The sequence below is a fragment of the Eubalaena glacialis genome, chromosome 9, assembly GCF_028564815.1.
Source record: "Eubalaena glacialis isolate mEubGla1 chromosome 9, mEubGla1.1.hap2.+ XY, whole genome shotgun sequence".
NCBI lineage: Eukaryota > Metazoa > Chordata > Mammalia > Artiodactyla > Balaenidae > Eubalaena > Eubalaena glacialis.
In genome coordinates this window covers 109,978,819-109,991,260 of record NC_083724.1, presented here as the reverse complement: position 1 = coordinate 109,991,260, position 12,442 = coordinate 109,978,819, and the positions used below count along the sequence as shown (strand labels likewise).

Here is a 12,442-nt window from a genome sequence, read left to right as displayed (position 1 = left end):
CTGCATCCGTCTAGACCAAGTTCATCCCACTCTGGGATGCCAGAGGCATGAGTCACTAAACCCTGGGGCCTGAATGATGGAATTTCACTGGATGAGGTAACTGTGCTTCCGTGGACTCCTACATCTGCTTGGGGCATCCTCGGGGGCCCCTTGACACTTCATAAATTCCCTTCTAGAGGAGGGAAAAAGTGCCTCTTCTTCAGATGAATGACCCCACCAAAGAAGAGTTCACAGGTTTGGCCCCTGAGCTCCCTGTTGGCCAGAGCACAGAGCGAGTCCACTCTTTTCTTTAAGATGAGTGGGTTGAATTCAATCCCTTCCAGCTATGAAGTCTGTAATCCAGAGTGGCAGTGCTTTCTCCATCAGAATGGCACGGCACACACTCATTCTGTAAGGGGGAAAATCAGACGATTTCTGGAAAAGTGCTTTGCAGACTATAAAGTGTTACAAGAGATTCGCCTTACCACTGATTCACCAACCTGGGTTCATTTCATCCAGAAAATTAACCGAGCAGGGTCTCCTTTCTCCCCTTTTCTGTGGTCTAAGTTTTAGACCCCAGAGTGGAAGGCAGGACCCCTGAGTTCTGGTCCCCTTGGAGCCTGAGACTTGTAGCTGTATGTCCAGAGGGACTGACCCTTCTTGGGTCTCTGGACACCTCACTGTACAACAGCATTTTCCGCAGGAAAATGAGTCTTGGGCCAATTCTCAAAGCCTTCTTCAAAAGAGGGAAACAGGAGCAAATAATAAAATGTAAAATACTGTTAGTTTCAAGTGAATAGATCTTTTTTAAACCTAGAAAACAGAGCTCCAACCGAACCTCCCAGGAGTTCAGAGGCTCTTAAATCAAGAGGCTTTGTTTCCTGTCTGTGGCGGTGGACAAGTTGGAAAAAGCATTAGATAAGGAGAGATTACAAATCCAGATGCCCTTGTGAACAGCCCTCTCTGCACTGGCTCTTTTGCACATTGCTAAGTCGTGTGCTCATAGAAAGGCTCGTGGCTGAGGCCGTGTACTGCTAGGTCAGGGAACATACGGGTCTTTTCCTTCTTCACCTTCTCACCCCACCTTCTTCTCTACCCATTTTTTTAAAGGCTCTTTTGCAAAAGCAGTTACGTTCCCAGAATTGATTGGAAATCCCCCGGCTGTGAGATTTAGGGGTGGCCTATCCCCCGAGGGGCCCCAGAGCCCCAATTTCTCCTTTGTGACAGCAGGCAGCCCAGGCAGTCTGGAGGGACCAGGAGAGGGAAGATGAGGGTGGAGCCAGGAGAAAGGTATTCACTTCCAACGGTGGGGAGAATCCGGTACCCCTCCCCTCTGCTCTCTCACCTCCTTCTGGCGGGCGCTGAGACCTGAAAAAGCTCTTTCTTCTCCTCTTAACCACAGGGATGGAGGCTGCTGTGAATTTTTTAAATTCCAGAAGTCCAGGTTTTTATTAGCCACAGTTAGCTGCCAAATGCTTCAAGGTTTTCCCCTCAGCAGCGGCCTTATCGCCCCAGCATCTGGGGGGGCTCTTAGGGGTGGAGGCGTGGAGCCTGAAAGGGAGTAATTAACTCTAGAAAGGTCCAAACACTTCCCGGCCAGGAGTTTCGACACACCACACCCCCCAAGAGGATGTGCAGCAGATTACACTGGGTGGTTTAAAGAAAGGGGGTCTGTTTTCATCTCTGTGGAGTTCGGAAGGCAGTGGTCCCTCCAAGCTAAATATAGCCCTGCTTCCCCCGAAGGCCACAGGGTAGCTGGCCGGCTTCCCTCTGTGGCAGGAGGAGAGATGGTAGCAAGTGGGCAGTTTGTGTCGGACCCTTCAGCAAGGGAGTAAAGGGCCACGATGGGAGCCCACAGCGTCTCAGTCCCCAGACTTGCCGAACTGTCAAGCTGGGCCACCGCATGTAGCTCTCCTGGGTTTTCTCTCCCAGCCTACAGAGAGCTTGGGCAAGAAGAGGTATTAGATCCTGTCCGGTGCTAACATTCCATGATTCTATTTATTGAGAGCCTCTATGTGGTCTGGGTTCACCAGCCACCAACCACAAGGGGAACAAGAGAAGTAGTTCTAGGGTGACCTGTTTTCCCAACGAAAAATAGGTCACAGCATCTGAAAAGCAAAAGGGCATTTATGCAGCTAACAGAACAGAATATTTGAAATTGTGCACATCCTGGCAGATCTGGGAACCCTATCCCTGGCCGGGGTGCTATACACACAACCCTCTGAAAATTATAAATATTATAATTGTTTGCGAGTTGGAAGAAATAAGTAATGTTATACTCACTCATTAGATGAAATCAACAAATAAGTAGCCTTATAATTTGTTATAGAAGAAATAAATAAATGGCAGTATGTACTCCATCGTTGAACAGTGTGGATTGGATAGTAAATTCTGTGGCAGTTTGGAAAGGGAGAGGTTAGTGGGGAGAGATCAGTGGGAGGGAGGCTCTCTGGAAGGAGTAGGGTCTTGAGCTGGGCTGGAGAAAGCCTCTCTCTGCCCTGGTTGGGCAGATCTGTTCTGTAGGGTGGGGCTCCTGATGTGACTGGGGTGAAGGTGGTGGCAAAGGGCCCAGGTGGTTCATTCGAGTCACCTCAGCCATGCTGGAGGGGTCAGCGACAACGACTCCCCCCGGCCCCATCCCCATGAGGCTGTTGCTAAGGCGGCTGGATGCTGTGTCTGTTCGTTCGTTCATCCACTACATTTTAATCGGGCACCAGACTCTAGGCTGGGCACTGGGAATCAAGGGATCGATGAAATGAAAGGACAGTCTTGCCCTCCCGAAATTTGCTGTCCCGTAGTGGAGAAAGACGATTTCCCAAGTCGTTACTTTGTCACCATGGTGATGGTTGCTGGGAGGAGAAGCATCAGGTCAGGTCCCCTACCTGGGAGCGTGGTGGACCGTTTGGCCAGGTCCACGGACTTGCCTGGTTTGTGGCCTCAGCACCCCTGCTGGGCCAGAGGGACTGGTTGCTGGGGCAGGTGTCCTGCCAGCTTCCTGCAGACAGCAGGTCTTGACTGTTCTCCACAGAAGCAGCCTCTGTTACCCACCCCACTGCTTTCAGGTTGGAAAATGAAACACAGAGCGTTTGATTCTCCAGCAGCGTTGCAAAGCTCTTGGTTTATAGGAGGAGGGCCCAGACTGACTGCCGGCTTTTTCCTCTGGTGCCTCAGCATGACCTCAGTTCTCAAACCACTCCCACCCCGACCCCCTCCGCCCAGACTGGTCTCCATCACGTAGAGCTGAGCAACAGGGATCGCCGCACTGCCTTCCCACTTCCCTTTCATCTACGTAGCCCGGTAGGAATCACTGGCTAGAGAATATTCCCAGCAGTTTTTTAGGCTGTGAATTTCTGATTGGATCATCAAAAGGGGATAATTACAGTGTAGCCAGCTTCTTCCAGTACAACATGTCTTGTACTGTTTACAGATGATACCCACGTAGCTAAACCATCTAAATGTGTGCTGAGGGTCAGAACAGCTTTTAATTCCGTTTATAACTATTTATTAGCCTCAGATTTCAAGGGGAAAGGGGAGGGTGTTAAATAGCTCAGATGACAAGAGATCGCATGGATAAAGTGCAGACAATCTTGTCTATCGGTAAGTCACACAAGTAGTGCTTATGCTATGAAAAAAGGCAAGCCTCTCTGTTTATTTTGCATTAAACCAAGAAGAAAGGGAGTCTTTATTACATTTTTGGCTGGAGAGCCCAACATTTCTAGTTAAGCTGAATTCCTGTAACTGGATTTTTTAAAATGATTATTAGTTTGTTCCAAGAATATGTGAGGACCCACGATGTCTCGTGTCTGGCACTCGTTGCCGTGGGGAATACAAGAATGAATAAAGCACAGTTCTGTCCTTGAGAGACTCACAGTCTGATGAGGTGGCAAAATGAAAAGATAGATAGTACAAGATAGTCAGTATAAGCCAAGAATGAATTGAGGGACCCAGAAAGCAAATGCTAGAGGAATAAAGAAGTCGAATCTATGTGGATGAGATATTTGGGGGAGGGACGTCCTGGGACGTCATAGCCCTCAACAGGTATTTTTCAAACGATTGAATGAACAAGGTTGTTCCTGAAGGTCAGGAGGATGCTGACCGGTAGAGAGGAAGGAAAAAAGGATTGCAGGGAGCAGCTTGATGCTGGGGTTAAAAAAGTGATGTCAGCCTGGCATCTTGAGACTGGAAAAAGGGCACGGAGGGGATGAAGTGGGTCCTATCAGGAAGGCTCTTGACTAGGAGCATAAGACCTGGGGGAGCCACGGGAAGGTTTTGAGCCAAACCCACGAATGCACAGCGGTCAGCTGGATGGATATGCCAGCCATGTGTGAGATGGACTCGGTCAGCCATTCATCCAGACCGGGGAGAGATACAGGGTCCCGTGAAATGACAGAATTGTGATGCTGTTCTCTTAGTTCCACTACATACCTGCCTGGACAATAGAAGTGGGAATGAGAAGGTGACTGAAGGGTAGGAAAAGCACTTGTGGGGCAGAATGGGCCATAAGAGTAAGGAAGAGAGAGGGAGCAGGAGGCATGCGAGGCTTGAGGGCTGCAAGCTGGAAGGGCGTCACCTTCCAGCTCGCAAGAAGGAAAGACCGAGGGCATCCTGGGTGCATTTGGTCTGAGGGGCTGAGGAAGGTGCCAAGATGGCACCTGGGAAAACGGATCTCTATCTGGAAGGCCAGTTTTTAAAAACAGCCAAATAGAGAAAGCTAAGGGCTTTGAGAGCAAGATGCAGGAACCTGTTAGCCGTAGAGGGAAGGAGCTTGCTAAGTGAGCAGCAATTGTGCAGTGCTAACCAGCCACGTGTTCTAGTTGGGATGATGGCGGACTAGTATATCTCCATCATGGTGCCCCCACCCGACACCACTCCAAGGATGACTTCTCAGGTGGGAAGGCCTGGGCTGATAAATTATGTAATTAATTATGTAATTAAATTACGACTTCTAGAGGGAAGGAAGGGGGATAGTTGGGCTAAGATCTGACCCTTGCAAATGTGCCCTCCCCGGGGAGGCCATGAGCTTAGTGCCGACTTTCAGAGAAATTGTGAAGTGCGTTCTTAGAGGCTTGCTTGCTTGCCTTGCCTCCCCCTGTATCTTTCCCTGATGCAATCTCCAACGAGACTTTCAAAACTGGTGATTTTTCCTCATTGGCGACAGCCCCAGGCTGTCACATTGTGGAATTTGCAGGTCATTCACAGATGCGGCAAATGTGAAATGCCATTCAAGCACAAGACTGGGAGACCAGCCCTGGTGCATCTTCACTAGCCCTTCTTTCCACCAACCCACTAGTTAAGGGAGGGCAGGGCATGGCCTCAAGGCACCTTTATTTTCCCCTTTGGAAGCCGGTGATAATCACTCCCGGGGGATATGATGAGTTTTGAGTAGGACAAGTCAAGAAGGTTCTGTGAATTCCTTGGAGGGAGGCAAGAGGACCAGCATTCAGACTTTCATTTGAATTTTAAAAAGTGCCAGGTGCATCGCTGGCTTCTGGGCTATTGGGCTTAATGTAAAACTCACAAGTGTAGAGAGACTTTTGTTAGAAAAGAAAAATGTGTATATGTTTTAGTGTTTCAAATCTTCACTTCTCTTTTGAAGTTGAACTTCTGGGGGAAAAAAGTCCGAACACTTGCGGTTATGGAAGGGATTCCACAGCAGTGAGGTCAGGAGGGCCGTTCTGCGTATACGTGTGTGTTTTCCTACACAGAGGTCTCTGAGCAGTCCAAGTGAGTTCCTTAGCCAGCAGCAAGCCCTGAATGTGTGCCATGGAGGGTTTCCCTGCCACCCCCTGGCCTGAGTCCAAGGGCAGCTGGGAGGTGGTTCTCTCCCCTCACGTACACTCTGGCCTGACTCACGGCTCCTCCGGGCGGCTCGCAGGGTGGACTTCACATATGGACTTCAAATTGGCAGAGCCCAAAGGGAACCCCCCAGAAGACTGAGCCCCAGGCCCTGCCCCATGTGGGACAACTCAATACCGGGCAAGGGATGGGGCGAGGGCGGGAGGGTGAGGACCGTTCAGAGGCCCGGGGTTACGAGCCTGGGGCACGGGCTTGGAGTCAGAATTTGGTTTTCATCCTTGTTTATCTACTTATTGGCTGTGTGAGTTTGGAGAAGGTGCAAAACCTCACCAAGTTTTCTCGTTTTTCACCTGTAGCACGGGCATACCATTGGCCCTCTCACCGGTTGTCATGGGAATGGAGGAAGGGAATGAAAGTAAAGTTCTGAGTGCAGAGCCTGACGTGTAATTGGCTCATATTTGATAAATGAGAGCCCTCATAGTCGTTATGATTCAGAGCAGAGGGCCCCAGGATTGGGGTGTAAGGAGGAGGCTGGCAGGGCCCATGGAGGTGAGAGACCATAATTTCTGGAATGAATGAATGAATGAGGTGGATTTGAGCCCAAGAGGATGGGAAGGAATTGGTTCTGTGGAGGGAGAAGAGGAGAAGGAATGACAGATGTGAAGCTTGCCTGACTGCTCTCCCAGGGCTTTGGAGGAAAACTCTCTGCATCCTCCTCTGCCACATAGGTGCACAGACATACACTCCACACAACGCACAGACACACAGCCCTGTCACTTGCACATCATCCTACACGCGGACACACACGAGCAGTGCACTCCCACAAGGACACATAGACAGACGCACAGACACGTGCAGAGACACACAGAGACATACTCGTGACACTCAGACACACACACTCATACACACGCACGCACATGCAGTGAGTCAGTGGGAGAACAAGGACAGTGACATCAGTTCTAGCGCTTTCTCTTCTTTGAGCCTCATTTCCCACATCCGAGAGCCCACCGGGCTTGCCCACCTGTCATACTTCTGCTGAGGGGATGCTGACCTGCATCAAGACAAGGGTCTGCTGAGCGCCCCCCGCCCCCAGGCCTTCCTCCCTCTGGGTTCACGCTCCATATCCCCCTTAGTGAGGCTGCACTGATGCTCTACGGGGGCGGGGCGGGGTGGGGCGGGGAGAGAGGCCAGGGGTCGGGGGAAGTGGAGGAGGGCAGGGGCGGGGGAGGATCTGTGAATTTAATAAAGTCAGCCTAGCCTGCTTGCCCCGTGAAGCCGCAGGGCTGGTGCCACCGCGGTAACTTTCCTTCTGGGCATCACGTGTTCCTTACATGCTGGAATTCCAGCCTGGCCTCCCTACGTGGGAGGACAGAGGAGGGAGCTGGCCCACGGGCCAGTGTAGACCTCAGGCGCTTTCTTGCTCACCCCAATCCATGTGTCTTGGTGGCACGGGTCCTGTGGCCTGAATGGGGGCTGTAAAGGATCCAGGATGCAGGCAGGCAAACATAATCCTGCCACTGGCGGCTTTCCTTCCACTCTGCATGGAAAGGAACCAGGGCCAAATGCCACCACTCCCGGCCCACATACTTTCTGCTGCCTCGCAGGACTGGGGAAGCAGGGCCTGGCTTTGCACCCTGAAGCCAGTGGCAAGGAGACCTGAATCCCTGGGCACCCAAATAATGGTCCTGTTCAAACTCGTGGTTCATTTGCATCCTGGCTGGACGGGGGTTTGGGCACTCGGGTCGCCGGGTTCCTCTCTGCCAGCACCCCTGCCCAGCCCCACCTGGCCCAGCTCAGAGAGCATCTCACACTGCGCCTCGGACGCTCCCCGCCTCTACGTGGTCTTGGGGAGATCACTGGAGTCAGCCAACTTTCTTATCTGGAAAATGGGGATGACAATAGCTGTAACGACCTCATTCTATTGGGGCAGAAAGAAGAGGGGCTGGAAGTGAGAGATTCTGGAGATTCCATAGTGTTTGGGGGCAGATTGCGTGAGACTTGGAAAAACATAAGAGGTATCACTGGAAATCCCAGGTAGACCCGTGTTCCTCCACCCACCCTGGCTTCTCGGGGCCCCCTATCCAACCAAATCCCCGGGGCTCGGGTGTGGGCTTGGGGCAGGGACACTGCAGCTCAGTGTCATGGCTTGGGGAGGGGAGCCCACCCTCGACCCACAGCCTCCTCCGTGTCCTCCCAGCAAGGTCCTGCCTTTTCTCTCACTGCTACAGAAACAGGGTGGGCAGAGGGCTGAGGAGGGGGCTTTCCGAGGGCCTCAAGACGTTCAGAATCTTCCCTTTCCTTTCCTTTGCACAGTGAATGACTGCGTGCATCCCTACCTCCCGGGCCCCAGGATGCCCCTCCCTGCTTGGCGGGCCTGGGTCTCTGCACACCACTCCTCCCTCCCCTCCCCTCTTCTCTCCAAGCCCTCCCCTTCTCTCCTGGGATTTTCGCCCTAAAGGCTGCCAACCTGGGGGCTATGAGGTAGTGTGCAAGATGGCCCCACCAGCCTCAGGGTATCTGAGGCTGATCTGCCTGAAACTTCAGTTTTACTGAAAGATTAGTGGGGAGACACACACACTCACTCCCACGCATGCACACATATGCTTTGGAGTACAATGCACGCATCCAAATTATTTTTACTATAGAGCATGAAATTCAAGGAACACGGTCTCTCTTCTGCTCTCGTTTTGAGACCCCTGCAGGAGGGGGCTGCCGCCCTCTGCTGATTTTGATAAGACAGAGGAGGAGCGTTGGGTCCTCCAGGTCTCTGATTGCCCAGGTCACACCTGCTCCCCCTCCTTCAGTCCCCTCGGCCAGACCATCTCCCACGCACACGTGCTGTGTGCTCGCGGAGAGCGCCCAGGGGCCCCCGAGGGCCCGAGGGGAGAGGCAGGGGGGCCAGCAGAGTGCCCAGTCTGCCGTCACCTCTCCACGGCCAGACCAGGAAAGTAACCCCTCTCCTTCCACGCCTCCTCCCTCCCAGAACATGCATATCCAGGTGGAGGACATCCGGATCCGAGCCATCCTCTCTGCCTACCGCAAGCGCACCCCGGTGACGGAGGGCTACGTGGAGGTGAAGGAGGGCAAGACATGGAAGCAGATCTGCGACAGGCACTGGACAGCCAAGAACTCCCGCGTGGTCTGCGGCATGTTTGGCTTCCCTGGGGAGAAGAGCTACAACGCCAAAGTGTACAAGTAAGGAGGCTGCGGGGAGTGCAGCTGGCTGGGCTCTGGCCCTGCCTTGCTGTAGAGTTAGCTCTGCAGTGGCCTGGGCCGCTGCTGTCTCCCCAGCAGGTGATTACTCTGAGAAATCTGGACCTTGCAGCAACTGTTAGGAAATTGAGAAACCGATCGCTTCGATTTGGTTATATCCATCCCGAGTAAATCTTGCAATGCTGTTAGGATTTCCAAAGTTAATATCTCCCAGGGGGAAAAGGAGTGGATCATAAGGAGACTCAGAGTAATTTGCCCGAGGGGGTGTCCAGTGAAGGGTTTTCAGCTCAGGGCAGGCTGGTGTATTGGCTGGTCCTGGGGTCTTCCTAGTTCCTCTAATAAGGATAATAATCGGCTTTACTGAGTGCTTACTACATGCCAGGCAGCTCTGTTCTTAGTCTCTTCAGCTTCACAACACTAGGAAGCAGGGGTCTGTTTCAGAGTTAAGGGAATGAAGTCAGAGAGGGCTGATAAATCTCGGAAGTGGCTGGGACTTCCTGGCGGTCCAGTGGTTAAGACTCTGCGCTTCCACCGCAGGGGGCATGGATTTGATCCCTGGTCCAGAAACTAAGATCCCACATGCCGTGCGGCGTGGCCAAAAAAAAAAACCTAGGAAGTGGCAGATCCAGGATTCAAACCCAGGTCTCCAGCAGGGTCCACACTCCTTAAGAGTGTGGACTCACTACCTCTTTCCTTTCAAGCCAAGGAGAGAGGTGGCTTCCAAGCCAGGAGACAGGGGTCCCAGCCCCAGCTCTTCTTCCAGATCCCTAGGGTCAGTGTAGGCTGCGTCCCTCCCTGGGCTCGTCCTGGCCGCCTCCGGTCAGAGCCCCCGGTCCACGAGGAGGGTGAGTGCTGGAGGCAAGCTGCCCGGCTGGGCGGGTGAGCATGGTGGTGATTCCCACCCCCAGCGGCCCTCAGACACGGCCCAGACCTTCCTGTTTGCGCAGGGTGGGATGGGGGCGTGCAGGGTGGTCCCCATCTTCTAAACAGTTTGGAGAAGTCCCTCCAGCTGGCCAGCTCCTTCCCTGGAGACACCTTCTCAGCTTTTCCTTCCAACTGGAGCCAAGAAAAGCAAATCCCCTCCCCTGACAGGCCTCCTACCTGCTGGACCCACCAGAGCGCCCAGCCTGTCATAGGTCTGAGTCCAGTCCCGGGAGCCGGAAGGCTGCCATGAGCCCCGCCTGGAGCAGGATGGGGTGCCTGAGGCCAGGCAACACGTGGCTTGTTCAGAGGGCATTTGAAAGCCACCTCCTCAACTGTGGATGGACCGGAGTCCTTTTCTGCCTTTTGAGGAAGGATCTCAGATCTCAGATCTGTTTTGGCAGCTGGGCCGCACATGATCCTCTCACGAGCTGGATTTGAAAACCCCCTCCCTGCTCCTCCTACTCTGTGTCTGTGGCTTTGCTTTTTCAAATGCGGGCAGGAAAAAGGCTCCTAAGTCTGGGAGGCATCCAAGGTGGTGGGAGGTGAGTAGTAGTCTCAGCCGAGATGGGAGATGATTAGCAGACACTGGAAACCAGCTCCTGGTCCAGCCCTCTTGCTGGAGATGGTATAGAGGGGCGGGGCTGGGGGATGGGAGGGCGGCTAGGCTAAAGCCTTCTCCGTCTCAGCTTGTATCTCATGTGGTATGTTAGTCCCTGGGACGCAGCTGACATTTGGGCCCCAAAAGAGAAAAGCGTGTTGGGGAGAGTTTCCGTGCTTCGGTGGTGCTGTTAGGGATTGAGATGGTAGCTGGTGGGAGGAAGCTGTTAGCGAAAAGCAGGGCCTCCCAGGGCATGTGGGGTCCTCAGAGGTCACCCGGCCCAAGCCCTCAGGCTGCACAGGAGGAGACCCAGGCCTGAAGGGCAGTGGAGTCGGGGGTCACAAAGCCACTCCTGCCAGAGATGCAGGGCAGCCCAGGCAGGTCTGCTCCAGGGAGAGCTCTCCACACTGCTGCCTCCACCCTCAGACCTGCTCCTGCTTTGCTCCACCCTAGAGGCGGGGCCTGGCCACACTGCACAGGCCGCCACCACCGGCGGGCTGATAAGTCTGAGAGCTGGGACAGCACTGGCCTGGACACAGGGGTATCTGTGAGCCCTGCTCAGAGACTGAGGACAACAGAGGCCTGGGAGCCAGAGTAAGGGCTACCCCCTGCACGGTCCCTGCATCTGGGCCTTCTGGTAGCATCTTTCCCCACCTCCCTTTCACCTTTCCTGCAGCAGCCTGTCTGTCGCTGCTGTTGCTGACCACACCCCCAAGGCAGGGGAGGTGGTCTCCCAGGGAGGCCCTTCACCCCGGGAAGGAAATTGTTTTCAAAGTAATTCTATCTGGGGTGGGGTTAGTAATCTCCAGGCATCCACCAGGCCCCTAAGGGACTTTGCAGCCTTGGAAATTCACCTGAGCAGCATCTATGGCCTCTCCACCCTGCCTTCCTCTGCTAACCTGCAGGTCCGGTGGCCTTAGAATTATCCCCAAGGCCGGGACTGCAGCTCTTCATCAGAACCTCTGCTGGCCATCCAGCCTCGACACCCCCGGCCAAGTCAGAAGAGTCTGGCGGGGTTGCCTGCAGCTCCCCCAGAGGCCTGTGCCCTCACAGGCTCTCCCCAGAGGGAAGTCAGGGGCTCCCACCAAGGGCTGCTTTGCCATAGGCTGACTTCTATGCTGGACTGGGAAGCCGTGCATATACCTCGAAATTGATAAAGCTGAAGCTTCAGGGCTGCATCCCCGGGGCCAGGAACATTTTGTAGTCATTTTCTTTTTCTTGAAGCAGGATCGCAATATTGATATTGATTTATGGATACGAGCTTACTGAGCAGAGATTCTGCATCTAATGTTGCATCTTGCGAGTTAGGAAGAGCTCTAAGGCTTTGGTGAGTTGGCTGAAACAGGGACCAAAAGGAGGCCCTCCACAGCAAATTATAGAAATGCCGGATCCACTTTGGTTTCGTGTAGAGAAGGGGGTTCAGAGGCTTGGGGAGACTGGAATGTTGGAGTGGATTTGTCATCTAAGACCTACTCTCCCACCCGGGAGGGTCCAGAAGACAGACTTCTCACCATGACTGTGAGGAATGTTTGTGAGGGGAGCCCTGGTGTTCCTAAGAGCTCCCTGATTGTTCTGTCAGCCAGACCTCAGGGTGGGAGCTACAGTCACTGCAGGTTGGGAAACCTAAATGCAATGGGAGTAATTGGATCGGGGGTGGCAGGGGCCAAGTAACAGCATTCAACGCCAAAAGCAAGGTGGGCGTGGCTGCTGAATGGCCAGCAGATCAGAATACTCTGACTCCTGCAGACCTGTGGTGTTGACCAGCTGATCTAGTTGGCTGGATCATGGTGTTCCTAGAAGTGAAATAGGAAGCCTCCTCAATTCCATTCTTTGGGCGGGGGGCACTCTGTGAGTCTTGTGGAATTTTAGTTCCCCGGCCAGGGATTGAACCCTGGCCCTCGGCAGTGAGAGCACGGAGTCCTAACCACTAGA

At 53.5% G+C, this 12,442-nt stretch overlaps 1 protein-coding gene across 2 annotated transcripts in view; it reads left to right on the top strand.

Moving 5' to 3' along the window:
* The window catches only part of LOXL2 (lysyl oxidase like 2), a 104,611-nt gene that overhangs the window by 43,235 nt on the left and 48,934 nt on the right, over window positions 1-12,442 (top strand). For both annotated transcript variants that reach the window (XM_061200704.1, XM_061200705.1), the window contains exon 4: window positions 8,759-8,970. In XM_061200704.1, coding sequence (XP_061056687.1) covers window positions 8,759-8,970 — 212 coding nt within the window. The remainder of the gene's footprint in view (window positions 1-8,758; window positions 8,971-12,442) is intronic.